We start from the raw sequence: 22,577 nt of genomic DNA, 5'->3' as shown, positions 1-22,577 counted from the left end.
GGTTTGAAACAACTTGAGTAAAAAAAATGACAGAATTTTAATTTTGAAGTAGTTAATGAGTCAATAGCACACCTGCTGAAATATAAACGTATGATTTTTATATTACAGTACTCCTTATTAATGAGATAGCCTATTATTATGGCTAAAAACTTGATGTTTGAGCACGCAATTTTTTGGATAAACTGCACTTTTAACATGACATTTAAACAAATCAGAAGGTTATATAAACATATACAGTAACTACGTATATGTTTATTTTTTCAAGAAAAAAAGAAAAGAAAAAAAATACCTCTCAATTTGAGGAAAACAAAAAAAAAAGGATAAAACTATTGTTGGTTTAACTTTTTTTTTTTAAGCTGATTGTCTTAAAATTTGAAGTTTAAAAAAAAATGTTTATTTTAAACCATAATATTATTTGGTTAATTTATAAGGCCCAATTACATAAGCAAATTTAGGACATTTATGGAAAAAAAATCTTTGTGTTTGCTTTGTTAAGACTATTACTAATAAATACAAATTTTGATATTTGATATTTTTATTTATTTATTCATTTATTTAAAAGGGACCATACAGTCAAACATAGTCACAATACAAAGCCTGTAACTATGTGCAGCATATAGAGTTTGTAGTTAATGCTAATTTTCAACTCCTGTCCCTGGTTGGGCATTTCTAAGTACATTATAAATAGATACATACAAATAGAAAATATTCACATTTCTTCAAACACACACACACACACAACCAGAAAAATAACAATTTAAAAATGGTTACATTTTTGGTTTGCCTTTATAGCCACAACTTAATCCTGGAAGTTTTTAAATTGTGCTTAAAAGCACAACTTAAAAACGTCAAATGCTACTGCTATATAGTTCAAACAGAGGCACAATTTTTCCTCTCATGAATTTGCATACCGAAACCTTTTTTTCCATGGAGTTTCAGGTGTTGCAATGCTCTGTGTGTACATAAAGTGGAGGCTTGTGGGTGGTGGAGTCTGCGAATGACATTCAATCCACGACGTTTGAGTGTTTGGCACTACGTATCCCAGTATGCACTTCTCCACTATTCTATTCAAGCAGACAGAGGCACACAGAAGTGTAAGGTGTACAGTTGGTGTCACTCCCCGCTGATTAAAAAGTTCTCGTAAACACTGAGAGGAAAAAATACCATGGTTCAGGTAAGCGTTTTACGTTTAAGCAGTTTTAAAATATTTTTTACTAGGCTTTAATTGCCCAACCAAAGTACGAATAAGTAAAAAAAAAAAAAAAGATAGACGTCTTTAGTCTAAAGTTATTTCAAGTCTTTTCACGTGTTTTGATTTGATGTGCATGCATATTGGAGGACAGCGTGTCGTCCTAGCGTTTTATCAATCCTTAAATTAGTAGGCTACATATAGGCCTAAGCGATTTAATTAATAGAGAAACTTGGAGAAGAGGAAAATGCTTATGTTTTTAATGTGGGATGACGTTTGCATGCGGTATTGCGGTATACAGGACAAACAGGTGTATTGTGACGTGGCTGATGCAGGGCGTGTTAGCGCGTGTTGATTTGAATAGAGAACTCAGCCCTTTACCATACACTGAGACAAAGCTTTGTATAAGAGACACTGATATTTAGACAAGACAGACCTGTTTCCGTGCATTGCCACTGCATAATACGCATTTAATGAGTCATTCCCGGAGACAGGACAGAGAGGATACTGGACAGTGATTCAGAGACTCATGACAGAAGAAGTGATTCAAAACAACAAGAGAAGTTTCGCTGACTGACTCAATGACACTCTGTATGGATAAAGTTTGAGTCATTTATTTGTAAAAGTCTAGTTTAACGCTTTCTGTTTGAATAAACTACATAATTCAAAATATTAAGATGATTTTTTTTTTTGTGAAAACAAATTGTGTGTTATTATGTTAAAAAATGTAATAAAATGTCAGAGTTTTGATATCAAACATTTTAATGTCATTATATATATATATATATATATATATATATATGAGTGTATATATATATATATATATTAAGAATGTAAAATCAGATCAGACCAAATTAGAAAACTTTATTAATCTCCATAAGGGGAAACTCTTTTGCCACCATTTTACATTACAAACAACACAAATAGACAATTAAACATTAAAAACAATCCATGCAAGGAATTACACAACTTCATTAAAAAAACCTAACTGCAGTATGTATAAAAGACCTTCTAAATTGCTCTGTTGAACACTGAGACATCACTGATCTTCCACTAAATTAACTTTAAGTCCACTATGGGATGACCTTCGTACCATTTGTTCATTCTTCTTCAATAGATTTAGACATTAGAGACGGACATTTGATCTTGGATATACAAAATGGCAGCCGCAAAGATAAAGTCAAACAGTCATTCCGGAAATCTGCTTCGGAGTAGATCGGAGGGGACGCTGATAGATATAGATGAGAATGTGACCATCAACAACAACAACCTTCATGGTAATTATGAATCTCTCTCTCTCTCCACTATTTTCACGGTATTTCCATTGCATTTGTTAAATGTGAATGACTTTTTCAAAATATTATATTTGCTCCACAAAAATAAGATACTATTTGAACTAATTTAACTCTTAACAAATACATGTTTTATGATTTTGTTTCTCAGCTGTGACATTCGAAATCTTTTCTTTTCTTAGGGGGTTATGCTTATGAGATTGGCCAAACCTCTGAGTGGCCCGTCATACCGAAAGAAATGGAAAATTCTAAACAAACTACCAACCCCTTCTGGAATCAGATGGGGAAGTCAAATCCATTCTTAAATGATATCGTCCTCACCAGCACCTATGATTCTGGAGTGTCCATGCTTAAAGAGGATCCCTTATCTCTCTTTGACAGTATTAATGAGGACTCTCTCAGCACATCATCTGATGAAACAAACTTTGCCCAACTTTTAGCTCCCAGAAAAAACAATTTAAACCGATCTGGGAGGTGGAGAAGCGCCTCGGATATACTTGACAGCCTCGAGAAGGAGGAGGAAAAGAGGTCAATGAGACTCAGCTCTCAAGAACCATTCCTGAATCCAGATTTTGAGTGGTTGAAGAATGACAGAGAAGCTTACAAAATGGCTTGGTTAAGTCATAGGCAGTTAACCAGGTCCTGTTTGGATCTTAGCCTAATGAAGCAAAGTCTTGGATGGGCCCAGACTCAGGCCACAGACATTCAAATCTGCTGCAAGATTGACCACGCTGGAGGCTCTGTGCAGTTGCCAGACTCCGATATCACTGCTCATGTTCCCCAGGGACACGTCCCCCCAGGTGAGTTCCAAGACGTCGGCCTCAAAGTTCTCCTCGATCCACCCACTGGAATAAACAACAACTACACCACAACTCTGAGCCCTCTTTTAGAAGTCAACCTCGGTAACCGCAATGTTTCGGGGGGAATTTCGCTGGAAATGAGAATGGCTGCTAAAGTAAAAACTGACCCCACAAGCCAAGTCTTAACCTCTTTTGTGGGTCTAGTCTCTCAAAGGAAAGAGGGACCTTATCAAAAAATAAAAGACTGTTACATATACAATGATGTGTTACAGATGAAGCTCCTTGATTTAAAACCACACATGTATGTCATAACTGCTGCTGAGGCCACCGTTCTGGAGCAACCTGCGACGTCAGTATGGGATTACTTGGATCGCCAAATGACAGTGGCCGTTTATGGTCCCAAGCACATACACCCATCGCTCAAAGTAGTGGTAGTCATATTGAACCATAATAATATTCCACCCAAGCTCCCTTTCTCTGATATCCAGAGGGGTAACAGGAATCTGCCCCCTGTTGTCTTGGAGCTTTGGGGAAAGCATCAGTTCAACCCGCAGGGTCTTCAAGATCTTCACATTGCTTCTAGAGTGTTGGAACCAAACTTTGAAGTGAAACCCGTGGATCGGAATAAAGCGGTTAAGCAGGAGCAGCTCAAAGCTGGAAAAGTGCTCCATCTACCGTTAGATCTGTTCAAGGTTGGTGGAGGTGAAATGAGTCCCTTCAAACTTAGCATTGAGGTGAAGGATGCCAATAGTCTCACTTTGGGAGACTTCTATGTCGCCTCCCCTGAGGCGGCCCCTCTGAGGTTAGAAAAAAACAGCCAAAGGCGGGCAGATCGCCAGAGGGAAGTGACGACCATTCCAGAGGAATCAATCCCAGAAATACTCACCCAGAAGTTTCAGGACAGACCGGTAGATTTACATTGGTATGGGGTAGCGATAAAATCAATTCTCAGACAACCGAGAGTGGAATATCTCCTGGAATACTTTAAAGGGGATACAATTGCTTTGCTTTCTAAGGACACCGTTAGATCTATAGGTCAGACGAAGGTTAAGGAATGGTACATCGGCTTTCTTCGCGGAAGAGTCGGCTTGGTGCACTGTAAGAACCTAAAGCTCATAACCAAGGACCAAGTCATCGACTTCACTGGAATTAATCTCACCACGTCTGTCCTCTTGGATAATGTGACAATTCCTTTTAAAAAACTCACCTACATGTACTCTGCTACTCAGACCTTGGTCACGGAGCACGTCAAAAGCTGGAGAACATTTGCTGAGGCTCTCGGTTACTCCGAGGTCTCGATTGACGCCATCTCTAGGAGACATGCTGAAACTGAGGCAGATAAGGTGGCCTGTGTTCTAGAAAAGCTCAAGGAAGACTGCCATGCAGAAAAGATTAAGAAAAAGTTCCAGCATGAGCTTATCACTGTATGTATAGTTTATTTTGACATACATTTGTGCACAACAATATTTTGAGGAAAACAAGGGTTTTAGTAATGATGTATATTCCCCACAGGGGTTGTTAAAGATGGATGTTCAAGGAGTAGTAGCCCATCTCATACAGGATATAGTGATTCTGTCCACAGCAGTCGAGCTTGGAGCGCGATGGCGGGAACTTGGCGAGCGACTAGGGAAGCTCTCCAGTTCCCAGATTGCTGCCTATGAGGCACCACACAAAGGGAAAAATGGAGAAGTTAGTGCACAGGTGAGCTTCAGAATAAACTCTAACCCAATCCTAGTCATGTCATGCCATGTCATATTTGATTTGATTTATTCTTCTTTATTCAATAGTCAATGTGGAAGCCTGCATATGACTTCCTGTATGCCTGGAGTAAGCGATACGGGGACGGCTACAGGGATATGATTCAGGACCTTCACCTGGCCCTGGATAAGATGAAGAGCCCAGTGACCAAGCAGTGGAGACAGATTACTGGAGCTCTCATCACTGCCAACTGCATGGAGGTCCTGAGGGCATCTGCCTTCCTCAGAGGTTAGGGGACAACTCTTGGAGCACCTGCACTTCATATTGAGGTGATCATGTTGAATTCATGCTGATATCTGTGCCATGTTTTTAGACGTCATAAATATCTACACATGAAAAGTACTGAATATTTGTTACTGTATATACATGTCTGTATATTATATGTGTTGTATTTTAAAGACACTTTATTTCATGTTCAATTCACTGACAAACTTGTCAAAAACTGTTGTCTTTGAGCTTTCTGCGAAGTCCCTTATGTAATATTAATGTTTTAAAGGGTTGTTGGTGGAAAAAGAAATAGGAAATTTGATTGTTAATTATGATTGAGATGAAATCTGAAATATATTTTCATTCTAGATTAACTTCCTCAAGATCATCAGTTTTCTTTGTTTTTCTTAAAAAAATTGCTTGAATTGTAAGTGTCTATATGAGTGTGTTTTAATATTTGAAGCTGTATGTGGAATATCTGGTTAGTGTTACATGCATTTTGGCTCTCCTGGATTGTATCCCAGGTTATACCGTTATATTAGGTATACTATCAGGTCATTCGTTACACTTAAGTATATTGCATGGTTCTGCCAAATTATCTATTTTTGTATTTTGTGTTTTTTCTAGTTGTCATTTTAAGTGTACTAACTACAGTGTTTAAGAGTGAGGGTCCTTGTTTAATTGCAGACTTTTCCTGTGTTAGAACAGTCTTAAATCTATTTTGTATTGTTGTATTTTTTAATGCTAATACACTTTGAGATATATTATAATAATTAAAATATTACCACTTATGTCATGAAGGAGCTCTGTAATAACAGGCAAAGATACTAATAAAAAACTGTTTTAAGTATTTTATTCTCAATTACTTCAATTGTTTAAAATATCTCCTCATTTGATTTAATGTGAAATGCACAATGGGCAGCATATCTTAACTGCACATGACACTATATTGCATTCTGGCTAGTGTAGCGATGTGCAGTTCAGCCTCACTTCCTTTCACTGATTTAAAGATGATGCCATTATTTTGACACCAATGGGTTCTCCAGTGTGTGACCTCAATGTCACAGCTTCATTTACAGTACAGGATACTTACAAAGCTCATTAGCCTTCAGTCATGCTAGACTCTCTGAACTATTTCAAAAGGAAGAGTACAGGCGTTCTCAGTCACACATCAGCAAAGTCTCAAAAAATCCCCAACCTTTCAAAACTGTTAGCTCACCAACATGTACTTCACCCTTTTCTGGGGTTATCTGTTGCATATTTAACTTGCATGTCTACCAAGGCCTTATCCTGCTAAGAGCTTCATTGTTCAGTGTCACCCTCTAAATGTTCAGCTCAGCTAAGCTGTATTGGCCTTTTACCAAGTCGCGATTATGTACTAAAAAATTATGGCATAAAAGCCCTGGAGAAAGTCAAGTATGCTAAAGGAATGGGCTGCCATAAAGTCAATCTTTGAGAAATAGATGCTTTTTGAACTAAGATATAGTTCATAAACTTTTTTAACTTCTGTGAAACGTGAAAAAACGCTGGACGTTCCCATCGGCGTTCATTGTATGGACAAAAAAACGTTGAAACATTTTTGAATTCACATGAGGGTGAGTAATCGATGACAGAATTTGAATTTTTGGATGGATGAACAATCTCTTTGATTATGAAAGGACAATTAACCATCTCACATCTATGATATTAATGTGATTGATGTCCAAAACTCTGGACTTAATTGAATGGTCTTCTGTCAAACAGCCCACGGGGGCTGTTAGTGTGTTATTTTAGATATCACTGACCCACTCCAAATCTCAGCATGCGATGAGGAGGGACTAGAGCTCTCCGATTGGTTATATAGAGAGAAGTTTGCAAACTGAAGACCAAATTAAAGTCTAAGCAGCACTGACCCAAATAAAAGACAGAGGTTTCTTAAGGAAAGTTCTGTCAATTAATGTTTCCCCATCAATTTTTTGATTTTTCATAAATTACATAGAAAACATTGTTGTTCACTTTTCATAATTACACACTCTTTTACATATTTACATAGTCTTTATTTAGTGATATTCTCACTGTCACTGTCATTTATCACAACTTTTGATTTATTACATATTTTAGCTGCATGGAGCCTCAAAAGGGCTATTTAGGAACTATCTGGTGACCCTTGCATTAGTGTCCTTTACTTTTGAGATCCATTGGAGGGGGTGCATGAGTGGTCCCCAGAGCTGGCTGAGGAGGTAGTATCTTAACTTTATGATCGGCGCTTCTTTTTCAACCTCATTATACCATATGCTGATAAGCTGATATAGGTCACTGGATGTTTTTCCCCTTTGAATGTTTGAGACAGGACAGCTCCCTGCTCTATATCAGAAGCATCCATCTGTTGGGTGAAGTTCAACAAGAAGTCCGTAGCATGGAGTACAGGGTACAAGACATAAGGTTTCTCTTTCTGCCACTGGGCTCCACTGCACCTTATCTGGCTGTCCCTCCATAGTCAAGTCTGTGAAAGCCAGTGCTTGAGATCCATGCCAACCTCAGAAAGGCGCATACATGTTTTTGGTGGTGGGCTGAGGGCAGTCTCAAAGAGCTTTTTTTCTTTATGGGGCCCAAAAACATCCCGTTCGATGTGGTAAATCAGGGACCATGTCTCAGAGAGGTACAGGTGACATTTGCGGGGTTTGGAAGTTAGTCCAGCCGGACCGGACGTAGCGCAGACAGCACTTCCCATAATCGAGATAGATGTTCCTCCCAGCTCTCTGAGTGGACTATGACGTCATCCAAGTAAGCCTCAGTGAACTGTTAATGGTTGTATGATCACATAAGCCTCTGGAATGTTGCTGGGGGCCCATGAAGCCCAAAGGGAAGGACCCAGTACTGCCAATGTTTCGACGGAGCATTGAAGGCCATTTTGTCCTTAGTTTGAGGGGAAAGTAGACCTGCCAGTACCCCTTTGGGAGGTCTAAGTTGGACGATCAGTTCATTCAAATTTCTCCAGAGGTTCTTGTTTTTTCTGCCGTAAGGATGGCAGAGCGGTGCTTTGGGACCCAGTGAATCAGGAGGTAGACTAGTAGATTTGTTCTGTTTTGTTTGGCATGGTAAATTTGTTCTTTACTAGTTACTTGAAAACATGCTCTGATTACCTAACTTGTGTTGTTACCCACAATACACTGTAAAAAAATATTTTCAAGATTTGTTATCACAACATTTTTTCTTTTGTCAAATCAACTTAAATAATTGATTTAGTTCAGATAACTTATTATTTTGAGTTTCTGATGATTAAATAAATCTCCTTCATTATATTAACTGAGTTTTTCCAGTTCAATCAACTTAAAGTTTTAAGGCAACCAGGTTACTTAATTTTTTAAGTTAAACCAACAATATCTTTTTACAGTGTACTGACTGGTACGCAACTAAAAGTTACATATATTAGGACACTAACATTGTGTCAAAAACCTCAATGATGGTCTGAATTTACTCTTTTTTTTCATCCTTTAACGTTTGGTTCCATGCAATTGTACTTCAGCAGGTTTACTAAAAGAGTGGGAGGCCTGGTTAAGGCTTGATGAAGCATGAAGCGCTTTTCAGCATGAGAGCAGTGGAAAACAGCCTGTAACATACAGTAGAAACTGTGCTTTGTGCCTTGCCAAAACATCATTAACTGCTCTTTGAATTTTTGGTGAGAAGCCTTAGCTGTTGTTTTCAAATTATGGAGTTACATCATATTGTCGGGTATGTGAGGAAATGGCATGTTGTTCCGCACAAAGCAGCTAAAAAAATTCTGCAAGCAGTTCACCTTTGGCATCCATTGAGCAATAGAGCAAAGCCAATTCAGCTTTAAGAATTAAGGTCTTTACCTACAATGAAATGGGGTAGAATAAAAGTCTTTTATGGAGTTTTGACTAGTTAGGTGTTCATTATTTACACCTAAAGGCTAAGATGAATATTATTCACAAGTGATCCAATAAGAGTTTTCAGTTCTCCCTAAGACCATCATATTATGGCTGAAAAGGTTTCGTTATACTTGCCAACCAAAAACAACCCTATAGACCATTTCACAAGATGTAAACAACACTGGTCCAGAAGCACTTCCTGTTTCAGTTTGTAACTGTTTTCTTTATTACACATGTAAAGAAAACATCTTAAAGATGTTTGTTTAACTTTTTGATTCAGTTTTAAATGTTCTGTTGGTTGTGTTTTATCCCAGCTTTTATGTAGTGTTAAAAAACTGAAACAGGAAGTGCTTCTGGACCAGTGTTGTTTACATCTTGTGAAATGGTCTATACATAGTTCCCACAGGCAAAACAATTGTCACGTGACCTCCCCGGAGACGCCATCTTTGAGGGCAAAACCGCTGTGTTTACCATAGGCGTTTACAACGTTTTATCAGAGAATGTCGTTTTACAAACAAATATTTATGTCTGTTTATATTGTTATGCAAATCATGAAAAGACAAAGTGTAATAGATTATAAAGAGACTATTAAAACAAGACATAGAGAGGTACAATGCGAAAATTTCATTCATAAATGGTGTGTATCCTTATGCAACAAAAGAAGCACTGAGCACCGATTATGCAACTTTGCCTCAGATACAGTATTTTCATGTGTACAATTATCTGGTATTGGTGAGGAGTTTTTACACATGTGAGCATTTCCAAGCCTGGAAATCACTGGAGGTGTACGATCAGAATGACGTGGGGTTAGTTTGGTGACGTCAAGTGCAATCAATGGAAAAGTAACTTAAGTCATCATAGCGAAGTAGCATGATGCTAATCTGTCTATTAAAAAGCCACAGCCTGCACAACTTAATTCCTATGTTCCCCAGTCACCGGTGATTTCTGTTATAGGCTATGCATGTACTTGCGGGCGTCATGGTTCGGTGCATGAATATTAAAATAAATAACTCGCGTGCAATTTAATTAATGTAATGAGGAACTACATTATACACGGGATCTTTAGGGACATAATCTGAGATTGCAATGCTGGAATGTGAGATCAAACAGTGGAAACAATGTTGTTTTGTATGTTTTTAATACCTCGTCATTTTGTTCATACAGGACATTATTCAAACTGCAATGTGTTAACTTATATTTATTTACACTCGCAATAAAACACAACATTGTGCTTTTGTCAAACAAATTCTTGCGTGTTTTGAGTGAGTTTCTTTCCTGTTTATGCTCGCCAGCCATAATCTCCGTCGTTGTTCGGACAAAAGCTTAGTCTTCTCACATCCATATGGAGTCTAATGACGGGTATAGTGTAAAATCCCGATTTAACTGAACCTCCGGCACGATTTTATCATCCATTGACTCAGCAGGAGATGACCATTTTCACTTTATAGCACGAAACTCATTTCACTTCGTTCAACTCGTATTGCTTCTTCTTATGTTTTGCCCTAAGCAATGGCGCCGGGTCGGCAAATGCCCGTATGTTGTGACGTCATCATGTGGGAACTATGTATTGTGCAGTGTATTCAAAACAACAACTCCAGGGATTTATTGGGTGTCCTTAATCTTAAGAGTTTTTGAGACTTATTGTTTAAGTTCCTTTAAGCTTTTCAGTCAAAAACAGACATTTTCATATTCATCTGTATCATTTTGTATTAGGGGGTTTTGATCAGAAAATAAAAGTCCAAGTCTTAAACAGGGGGCCATGGACCCCTAGCCTAAAGGGCCTCAAGGTGACTTTAAAGTCCCCCTGTGGTGAAAAATCAATCTGTTAATGTTCTTTATATGTCTATGTGGTGTTTTTAATATGATTTGAGACAAACCATGACGTGCAAAGTTGAGTATTTCTCCTTACAACTGCAGGGAACCAAAGACTCAAAGTGTCAAAATCACATTCTGAAATCGCTGGTGTTTCCAACGTGAGTGGAGGCGGGGTATTATTTGCATATCACTTGTAACCGTGTACTAAATGAGGAAAGGGTATAGAGTTACAGTCAAGCTATTTTGTGGCATGATACATTTCAAGGAAAAAAACTTTTAAATAGCCTATGTAATTTTTATGATCAAAGATGAGTTTTAAGGGATACAATTATTAACTATAGGGACACTTTAAATTGTTTAAAATAAGACAAAACAACCATTCACATAATCCAAAACCAATGGTGGTGCTAGACACTTTTGAAAATATTTACCCTTTTAATATTTTACCGGGGCACCGCACAACAGTATATCACTGGGGTTTGTGCTCCCGTACACTGATACATCTTTGTGTCAATGGAAATTACTGTACAGTGACCTGAGAATAATTTTCTCTAAGCAGTCAAGTCAGCTGTGTTTTCTATCAGATGTTTTTAGATGGGAGATGGGTTTATCACAAGGGCCTCTCTCGATAGACTGTTGCAGTTGCCGCAGGACAGCCAATAGGCACGCGAACCGTCTTGCCGATGTCTGCATGCAGCCGCAACGCGTTTTACATTAATTCAAAGTTAAGGATAATTTTTTGGCTTCAATATCTTGAGGAAAATAAGTTTTCCCCTAGTGTAAGATATCGTTCCCTCTTCTAGAGAACCGAGGTTACGTTAGAAACCGAGTACATTTTATTTCATGTGTTACTTGCCAGTGCATTTTTAGTGACGTTAAGGCTACTAGCAGTTTTAAACTGTGAAACTGTCCTTCACCATTTCCCTCCCCAGCAAAGTTCCACAATAAAATATGTAAAATAAATCCTTATCCTTAATCACGTAAATAAACCGTTAAATGCATGAATGTTTACCCAATCATTATTACATATGAATTTTTTTCTTGTTATATTGTTCGTAATAAATTGATTGAGGAATACTGAGAAGGTTTATGTCTAACTTAAAAAAAATAGTGAGGAAGGGGGTATAGTGATTGAATGACATCCCGGGTCACTGAACACCCGCATGCCTTTAAGGGTTAACATAATACAACAGTGAAACAAAGGGTAAAACATTTCTGAATAGGTTAAGATGAGAGTTTATTCTCTGTGCTATGTATTGTGTGGGCAAGATGTGCTGTTTGTACATCCAGTTTAGAAGGCACCAAGTTAATGAGGAAAAACAGGGGTAATGACCTGAAAACATACTGGCTCCACACTTCAGAGGCACAAAACGGGAAAACCGCAGGCTTCACATTGCACTGCTTCAACGCAGTGACCTCCAGTGTAGTGTTATTGTTTCTTTCCTGAAATGTGGCACCATAAAGCAAAATTTAAATGTTTTTATCATGCCGTTATTTAAAAAGCTGAATAATACTGAATGAACAACACTGTATAATTTAACCAGCTACCTTTTTAGCTTGGATGCTTGGTCTTAAAAATACAGTGGACCAATTGAACACATTTTCATTGGTATCAAGAAATATCATCCTGTGCTGCAGATCTCAGAGAGTGAGTGAGAAGTGCCCGAAGGTAGATCAGCACAGAGCGGCCATACTCGGCAGTATCAGAGTCCCCTTTTTCATGAGCACTGAAGCACGTCGAACTGAGATTAATGGGATGTGACTGGCTTTATCGCAGGACCCTTTCACCGGATCACACGCAGAGGGTGGCCGAGCAGTGTTACACTCACTGAGGGGCATCTGAACACATCAGCGTACTGTAGATAGTGGGCCATGTATCTGGAGTTTATGTAATGATGAAAGATAAAAATAGATCCCTTGGCTTTCACTCCTCACCGAGCTATTTCAGAGTCATGGCTGTCATAATACATTTTGTTAAACTACATTTACAGTACACTAATTTTCTCAGATAGAAACAGCGAGGAAGTCACTTCCAGCAGTTATGTTGCTGTTAGGGACTAAGAAGTTAAAGTTGCAGAATTTTTCAAATATTTAGACTTAAAAATTAACCAATAAATAATGTTTTGGACCCCATTGAATTTCATTGTATAGGCTGTAATTGTTCTTCGGAATACCTTGTTCCACAAAAGCAGAAACGTCAATATGGGTTTGGAGTAATTAAATAAAGAATGATCATCACCCAAAAATGTAGTTCTAAAGCTGTATGACTTTTGTTCATCTTCAGAATTCTGTCCCTCCTTTGACAGACTGCACAACTACCATTTTCAAGCATCAGAAAGTTAGTAAAGACATGGGTGTCGGATGCGACACCCATGGAAAAAAAAGTGGGTGGTATGGGTCCTTCCCCAGAAAAATATTACTGGAGTAAATGCCATTTAATGTATTATTGTGCCTTTCAATTAAACAAGTAACTAAACACTGCTTCACATTGTGCATTAAATGCACAGCTATATCCTTGAATCATCCCGCTGCTGATACCACACTGTAAAAAATATTTTCAAGATTTGTTATCACAACATATTTTCTTTTGTCAAATCAACTTTATAATAATCTATTTAGTTGAGATAACTTATTATTTTGAGTTTCTGATGGTTAAATTAATCTACTTCATTGTATTAACTCACTTAAATAAAAATTTTAAGGCAACCCGAGTTACTTACTTTTTTAAGTTAAACCATCAATATTTTTTTACAGTGCATGGTCGTTTGCAAGCATTGACAACTTAAAGCTGTTATTGATGTTTTGCAATGCAATATTTGACTGGAACGGGCGGTTATTTTATTTCTCAGTTGCGGCTCGTTGAGAAATGTAGCGATTCAGCAGAAATGGAGTTTAATTTATTAGGGCATTCCTCAAGTGGAATGGATTTGACTGACGACGCTCTGAAAAGTGAACAGACATAGGCTATGCGCTGAATTACAGACGGTAAAAGTGAGTGGGTCCATTATCATTGGTCTTAAAAAGTGGTTCCGAACCATACAATTGTTCCGACGTGACGCCCATGAGTAAAGACATCATAAAAGTAATCCATGTGACTCAAGTGGTTTAGCATCATTTTTTGAAGCATTGCAAGTGCCTTCTTTGCGGAAAAAGTTTTGTTTTTTATTTACAAATTTTCAATCTCCAACAAGCGTTCACGAGAGCGCCACGACATGTTCATATTGTGAGCAGTTGTTGTGTGAACTCGCATTGGAGATTCATATTTGGTAAATAAAGTGATAATGTTTTTTTTAGCATGAACAAAGCACTCACATCGCTTCATAAAATTGAGGTTAAACATTGCAGTCACATGGATTACTGTAATGATGTCTTTACTACCTTTCTGGGGCTTGAAAGTGGTAGTTGTGGATTGAGGTTGAGTAATTAATGACATCATTTTCATTTTTTGGGTAAACTAACCCTTTAAGTACTCATTTTTTATAACAAGTCTTCAGAGGCTGCTATAAGGCTGTGTGTCTTTATGGTTTGTGTGTTAAAGATCAGGCAGTCATGTGACCAACATGTCCAACTGCTTATAAGAGTTCTGGCATCAGAGAAACATACAGCAGCACACAGATTTGAGCTTGTTGGAAGAGAAAACTGACACCTGAGTTAAACACTTTAAACTAAAACAGTTTTTTTTCTTAAAGCTGTAATGTGTAGTAGAAGATCAGTAATAGCTAGTTGGCGAGGTGAGAGAGGGGTTTTCTCCCTCTGACTTCTTCTCACAGTCTGAGGAACGATGCCCGGAGGAGCATGTGCACCAAGAAAGCGCATCTTTGGAGTTTGCTAGTTCTCTCTGTCTTTCATATGGGACTAGGGGTGTCCTGCATCTCTTTGGGTGTGCTGGGGATCACACAAGCCCTGTGGCCGCAGAAGAGCCAAACCTCCTTTTCTACACCAGTATGGAGCGGCGCGTGTGTAAGTTAGAGATTGCATAAGATTGATATACTATATCCTAAACATATATATTTATCTTATGTACTGATTTTTACTCAATTATATTGATTTCTAACACGCTTTTTCTCTTAAACCTAGTATTATAGTATTAAATCGATACTAGTATTGATTTGAGGTACTGCATATCAACATATATTAAATTATAATATATTATATTATATAATTGTATAAGCAGTTTGCAGAAAGGATATTATATTGTTATATTCTTCTGCCAAATACATTTATTAACATTTGTTCAACATGAACCCTGTCTCAAATAAGTTATTATATTAATTAATTCATTGATGTATTATTGGGTAACACTTTACAATAATAGTATAATCATGTACTAATACCTGAATTAATAATAATATTAATAATAATTATATATATATTTATGTCAAAATACAATGTTGTATTAATTATTATTTGTTAATTTATTGTTAATCAATTATTCAATTATAATGATTTACAGTACTTATAGGCCCCCCTGTGGTGGAAATGTTGTTTATATGTATATTTGGTGTTTTTAATATAGACAAATCATATGCAAATTCATCAGTCAACACCAGAGTCGTGCAGGTATGACGTCAGAAACCAGAATACAAACTCGTCCCCGGTTCCCTCGAGATTTTCCAATGCGGAACTTGACGATACTTTGACGTTTTGTTCTTGTAAACTGAAGGCATGAATAAATCATTTTTTACAGGAAATAAAAACATTTAAATATGTCATTTTGATTATCAATTGATGAGTTTTAAGGGATACAATTACTGACTGGATACAAATTGTATTTAAACACTTTTCTCTTTTTTTATTTACTTTAAATTCTGTAATTATTCTTGTTTTTAAGACTGGTTTTTAACTTTACAATTTCCAATTGTGCAACTAAAATATAATATCCAGAATGTGTAATGTACTATAATTGAATTTAGATTTAGTAACAGATCTGTTTTTGTTTCAGTTTCTTGTCTGTGGACTATGCGGGATACTGTGTGCGAAAAGGAGAACTGGACCAACTGTAAGAGGATAGCAGTGACACACATCGCAACAATATAAATACTTCTTATCTAATCTATACACGCATTCACAGAGATAACCACTGTAAGCCGTTGTCTGTAATCCCTGCTTTATCACTCTCATGATACACTATCATGTAAAACAAAACTTTTATAATGCTGTGTAATTACTGCTATCTCATTCTTGTTTTGTTCTGCCTCACATCACAGATGATCCTGTTTTCAGCCTGCTGCATCTGTGGACTTATTGGGGGAATTCTCAACGTCCAGTTTGTGCGTGCGATGGTGAAGCGGGCGAACAGCCTGTACTCTCTGCACCTGGCCTTCCTCTGCCTGGCCAGCCTGGGCGTCTTGAGCTGCACTCTCTCCACCTGGCTCACCTGCAGACTCGCCAGCAGTGAACAGAAAAGGCTGTTTTTGGAAAGGGATCTGTCCCTGCATCATTCCGTGGAGATAGGCGAGAAGGTGAAAGCAGTGTGAGGGTGAACTATCTAGGGACTGTGAGATCTTGCTTTTATTGAAATTGTAAATAGTGCAGATTTGGTTGGTATATCAAAAACCCTTAAAGACAGCAAGTTGTTTCACTCGGCGGCCATCTTTGAAACGTCTCTCGGGGCAGCTCTGATCCCAAATGGGGAAACATCAAATTCTTCAAAGTTGTTCACCAAACTTTCGGTTAAAGGGATACTCCACTTTTTGGGGGGGGGAAATAGGCTCATTTTACAACTCCCCCAGAGTTAAACAGTTGAGTTTTACCGTTTTCGAATCCATTCAGCCAATTTTCTGATATTTAGAAGAATATCAGTAACCAGACAGTTTCTGGTCTCATTGACTTCCATAGTATTCCTAATACTTCTAAATACTTCCATAGTATTCCCTGATATTTCTAAATATCAGAAAATCGGCTAAATGGATTCGAAAATGATAAAACTCAACTGTTTAACTCTGAGGGAGTTGTAAAATGAGCCTATTTCTGAAAAAAGTGAAAAATTCACTTTCGAAATCTGACAATAACTCTCATGAATTTTGTTTCTATAGCGTCTAACGGCAGCTGCAGTGACGCAATGGCTATCAATTGGCGATTGGCTCTTTTATTTAAAAGGCGGGACTTATTCTGCCATATTGCGCATTGCACTTTCTCCTATTCATAGAACTATGAGTGCATTGTCTTATAAGTCTTTGGTAGAATTACTTAGTTCAAGACAAGTTAAATCAGGAATATTTGTCTTTCATAAGATAGGAGCTGTTCTGTTTCGGTTAAAGTTATGCAAATAAATCCTGGAATACGACCATTCATTCTGTTAATGTTATTCATGCCACAAAACCAATGGTCCATTCTTAAGGATTTGGTTTTGTGGCATGAATAACATTAATATAATTTTAGTAGCATGTTTGGTAAGTGAGTCTAATTGGTTTGCTGATCAGGGACACAATCATGGATAAATTAGCCTTCATTCCAGACATATTTTAACTGTCACTGGATGAAGACTTAATGGCGTCAGTTTGCAATGCTTAAAGGAGTAGTTCACTTAAAAAAAAAAAAAAACTTTTGCTGATAATTTACTCACCCCCATGTCATCCGAGATGTCCTTGTCTTTCTTTCTTCCGTCGAAAAGAAATTAAGGTTTTTGATTAAAACATTCCAGGATTTTTCTCCATATAATGCACGTTACTGGTAACCAAACGGTTCAAGATCCAAAAGACAGTTTCAGTGCAAATTGCTCAAAGGGTTTTAAATGATTCCAGATGATGAATAAGGGTCTTATCAAGCAAAACGATCGCTCAATTAAAAAACAAAAAAAAAAACAAAGTTCAAGTTTTATAAGCTCAAATGGTCGCCTTGCTCTGTTCTGTGATGTGCGTTTCGTGACTCTCTAGTTCAAACTCGTTTATCAAAATTAACGAATCTTTTCCTGAGTCAATTAGTTCATTTCATTCTTTGAATGAACCAAATGACACGAAAAAGATTCGTTCATTTTGATAAACGAGTTCGAACTGGAGAGTCACGAAACGCACATCACAGAACAGAGCAAGGCGACCATTTGAGCTTATAAAACTTAAACTTTGTTTTTTTTTTTTTTAAATGAGCAATCGTTTCGCTTGATAAGACCCTTATTCATCGTCTGGAATCGTTTAAAGCCCTTTGAACAGTTTGCAGTTTGCACTGAAACTGTCTTTTGGACCTTGAACTGTTTGGTTCCCATTGAAGTCCATTATATGGAGAAACATCCTGGAATGTTTTCATCAAAAACCTTAATTACTTTTCGACTGAAGAAAGAATAACATGGATATCTTGGATGAAATGGGGGTGAGTAAATTATCAGCAAAAGTTTTTTTTTTTTAAAGTAAACTACTCCTTTATAAAATTCAATATACCAGTATGTCAAACCATCGAAAGGTTAAAAGGTCAGGTATTCGGTATTGTAATGTTAACCTTGTAAAGCATGACATGTGAAATAGGCTAGTAGTAAATAAATCTTTTGAGCAAAAATATGCAGTTTAGTGAAGTTGCTCATATTTATTTGGTGAAAAATGGAGATTACATTTTATAGCTTGTTATGGAAATCAGTGAGATCTTAACAATATAGCAGTTTACTTGCAAATATTAATTGTCCCTCTATATCTCTATATGTTTCAATTTACTAAAAGGCATTTTGCAAAAAAGTATCAATCATACGACTGAAGATAAATAGTAGATTGTGTAGCCTACAAGACAGTTTTTATCATGCCAGTAATTTAGAGAATTTAGAAATTTGTGTATTGAAAATGATACAATAGACTTCATAGGGTTAAAAATGAGCAGCATAGGCAAACTCTTTATGTGTGTAGGCTACTGTATGTGAGAGAGCGAGAGAGAGGGGGAAGTGATCACACTGACTGTTTTATCTGGCCTGTCAGGAAGTTCCAGTGAAGGATGCTACGCACAACAGGAGCCTCTCACTACCATAAACCTTGCAACCTTCGGATCTGCATCCAGGTTTTCTCAGAAAGACTTGCCCTGTTCCAATCGCCAGGCTGTGTTCAAAGCACATGGGGAAAAAAAAACACTAATCAAGGATTTGGTACTCTGGCTACTGAATGCCAAAAAGCGAAAAATATTGCAGGCACAAAAATAAAACCCAATGCTGTTAGCCTGTTACTTAATAACTAACAAGCAAGCATTCAGGTCAATGACTCAGTGAATGGCTGCTAAATGGAATATACAATACAACAGCGACATCTGCTGGTGAAACGTGTGTCAGCACCCGAGTGGAGCACGAAGTGCCTAACAGCAGAAGAAAGCAATGAGGGATTACAGAAGATCTACACGTATTTTCAGACGGTGTTCGAATTACATAATGACTTTCAGGGCAGAAGACTTTTTAAGGGAACATTTTTAACATCTGCCTAATCGCAACGGAAAGCCCTCGAGCGTACTGTTGTTATGTCGACTGTAGTCTTCGACTTTATCGAACTTTTTTTAATTACCGACACGTTTGAAAACTCTGTTGAAACCTATAAAATGAATATGTGCGTTTACCTTTTATTTTTGATCCCTTTCTCTTCCTGCCAAGACCATCAAGAAATTGACCTTTATAGTTGACTTTATAGCCTAGCTACTGTGTTTCTGTTTAGCTTCAGTTTTATGGACTCATAAATCAAAATAGGCCTAAGTGAATCGAAGCACAAGACTATAGGCCTACTAATTACCAAATATCTCTGCAAATAAATATTTTTAAACAAAATATGTTGTTTTTTTTTTCTACCCATGAGAAATTAAATAGTGCTAAGGCAATAACCTTACTGAAATAAATAAAAATAAAACCCCACACCATTCATTAATTTAAAGGGATAGTTAAACAAAAACATAAAATAAAATGGGGCCCATCAACTGTTTGGTTATCCATTTTCTTCAAAATATCTTCATTTTTTGTGACGTGACTTGTTGCCAAAATATGGAGTCCCATATTCGGAATTTGTGCTCTGTATTTCATCCATCCAAGTACACCACACACACACACACACACACACACACACACACACACACACACACACACACACACACACACACACACACACACACACACACACACACACACACACACACACACACACACACACACACACACATAGTGGAATATCTTCTTTCTGTGTTTAGCAGAAGAAGGACATTCTTAAGGTTTTGAACAACAACGTAGAATTTTCATTTTCTGTTGAACTGTCCCTTTAAGATGCATCACATAACAATAACATCAATACACTACTGGGCATAGGCTATCAATTCAATCCCTTTTCCTTTCAAAAATGGGCCCCCTGACAGGTTAAATATCCGAATGCTGTCTCTGTGAGGATCATAGAGGGCGCTGTTCCCTATAACTCAACACCTGCTGCCCCCTCTCTCCCGTCTTCCACTTTGTGTCTCTGAAGCTGACAGCTCTTGAACCATTCACAAATCATGATTGTGAACAGAAGCATTCCTTTGTCCTCTGGGTATATAGGGCTTCATTTGGTTCATTCCCATGATATACTGTATGCTGAGGGCAAGAAGTCATTTAACACACAATTTATTAACTTCCTGATTTATACCCCATGTAAAAGAAATGCAGTCTCTCCACTTCCCTCTTTGAATATCCTCTAATAATTGTGTGACTGATGATGTGAATAAGGAAGAAAGTATAATCATTGCAGATAAGAAAACAAATACAAGGCTTGCCTTTTCCTTGACCTATAGACTATCCTGGTCATCCAAAAGCACATCCATAACATCAAGGGTTTTTTTTAGATAAAGTTGGTCTTTTTAACAGTAGCTTTCAAGTAAGAAATAATACAGAAATTGAATAATCAAATAAAACAATGTATATGTTCACTGTAATAAATATAGTTTGTACTATATTAAAGCTACTCAAGTTATTCAGTCAAGAGCCGTTAGTGGTTCGAGTAGCTGTAGCTGTGCCAAGACAAATCTGAATCACCTAATTCCTCAAAAACATTGTTGAAATATTTTGTCCTGTTGCTTTTATGGACTCTCTCTATGGGCTTCTCCCTTGACTTTATGCCTCCATGTCCCCCCGATTGCCTCATAGACAGTAAAAGATTGCCTGCGAGCTTCTCCTCCTGTCTATACGGTAATGTCTCTATTGTGCGACAGAAAGTTGCGTGGTTGTGACGTGTTATGTAAAAACAGCTTCTACAGGGCCGTAACATAAGATACAAAGTAATAGAGCCTTTTATACATTGTTGTGTTTCTTTAGAAGTAAATAATGGACAAATGAAGTCTTTGGACACCTCAGATGTAAAGTTATTCGATGTCAAAGTGATGCCAAAATGAATGGGAGTCAATGGGATGCTAACAGCAGGTGAAGTTCTGCTACAATGGCGGTTGGCGTGAGGCTTCAACCTCCGGCTGATGGATTACCCCCTTGGCTTATCTGGACAACTCGTTATGAAATCAATGATGCAGGTTACACTGCACAATGAAGCTCTTACTGTACATCATCACCGTGTTAGCATTGGTGAAAGCATTAGAGAGAGCAGAAATTGCGTTGCAGTGATATGATCTGAGTTTGTGATCAACAGACTGTCCTCATTTTATGTGATGGGAATAGATCTAAATACTTAAAAAAGAGTACTTCCCCTCCAACTTCCCCAGCTCCACCTGTATAAGATCTTCTACGGATAATTAATGTAAGCTATTTTGTTCAGCAGCAGCATGTCTTACTTGATGCGTGGCAATATCATGTCCCGTACTTTGCGGCATCAGCTTAACCAAAGTCCTTTCAGGCCATGCCACTCGCCGCCATCTTGGCAACGCCTCCGGGCAGCTATTTCGGACTTAACAAGACCAGGCTCCTATCTAAATGAATGGGCAGTCAGAACTGCACTTTCACTGGTCACTGAGACATAAAAACTGCATGTATAGAAACAGCAGTAAAATATAATAAAAATCGCTGAAAAAGTTTGATGACTTTACACTAAAATAAGGTTTAAAACGCTGTTTTCCCACAGGTTATACTTCTACTGAGCATGCGCAAGAGTTCTCTCGCTCACTCTCGCGCGCGCGTGCTGCACAGTTTGAAATGCGCGCTCTTGCTCGCTCGCTCGCTCTAGATTCCGGGAGAATTGAACTAATTTGCGGGCATCAGCGAGCCTCTATCAATCTGCGGGAGACAACCAGAACTTCTGGGAGATTTGGGATGTCTGATATTTACACAACGCACATACACTGCATATAATCTGCCACCTTTTCAAACAGTATAACGTTTTTAATGTTTCCCAGCTTGACCGTTAAAAGCAGACGATTGGCTGACCAGCGGGAGGGGCGGGGCATTTGCATACAACTGCCATCTTTGGTGTTATGGGTTGTATTAAGGATTGAGGAAGTGGCATGTCTCTATATAAATAGTCCCTGGCATAACAGATCTATTCCTTCGAGACCAAACACATTGTCATATTATCATGCCAAACACAAAATAGTCTTTTATGCAGGAGCAATTTTGAGCACAAAGCTACCCGAGTTCAAGTCGAGGTTCGAGGTTCAGGCTTGTCAAGCCAACATCAAAGTTCGTTCCTAAACTTTAGCATCTAGTTGGAAATGTTGCAAAGCATTGCCATCTCTTGTGTTTTTATTAATGACATCATCAGCGAATATTTATATAATGCAATCACAC

The 22,577-nt window shown here is 37.7% G+C and overlaps 2 protein-coding genes across 2 annotated transcripts; both read left to right on the top strand.

Moving 5' to 3' along the window:
• The first annotated feature begins 998 nt into the window (after nucleotides 1-998).
• On the top strand, nucleotides 999-6,096 carry macc1 (MET transcriptional regulator MACC1). Its single transcript, XM_039694554.2, has 5 exons — nucleotides 999-1,174; nucleotides 2,307-2,466; nucleotides 2,664-4,705; nucleotides 4,794-4,982; nucleotides 5,069-6,096. Exons 2-5 carry the CDS (start codon nucleotides 2,349-2,351, stop codon nucleotides 5,270-5,272), a joined length of 2,553 nt encoding a protein of 850 aa, XP_039550488.2. The 5' UTR covers nucleotides 999-1,174; nucleotides 2,307-2,348; the 3' UTR covers nucleotides 5,273-6,096.
• An 8,453-nt stretch (nucleotides 6,097-14,549) lies between these two features.
• Nucleotides 14,550-19,601, top strand: tmem196b (transmembrane protein 196b). The gene is made up of 4 exons (XM_039694341.2): nucleotides 14,550-14,893; nucleotides 15,876-15,932; nucleotides 16,141-16,395; nucleotides 18,829-19,601. Exons 1-4 carry the CDS (start codon nucleotides 14,729-14,731, stop codon nucleotides 18,877-18,879), a joined length of 528 nt encoding a protein of 175 aa, XP_039550275.2. The 5' UTR covers nucleotides 14,550-14,728; the 3' UTR covers nucleotides 18,880-19,601.
• Nucleotides 19,602-22,577: the final 2,976 nt, after the last annotated feature.

The sequence above is a fragment of the Pimephales promelas genome, chromosome 12 (genome assembly GCF_988280905.1).
Source record: "Pimephales promelas chromosome 12, fPimPro1.hap1.1, whole genome shotgun sequence".
Taxonomy (NCBI): Eukaryota; Metazoa; Chordata; class Actinopteri; order Cypriniformes; family Leuciscidae; genus Pimephales; species Pimephales promelas.
The sequence above is the reverse complement of the archived record's forward strand: the minus strand, read 5'-3'. Positions and strand labels throughout refer to the sequence as shown.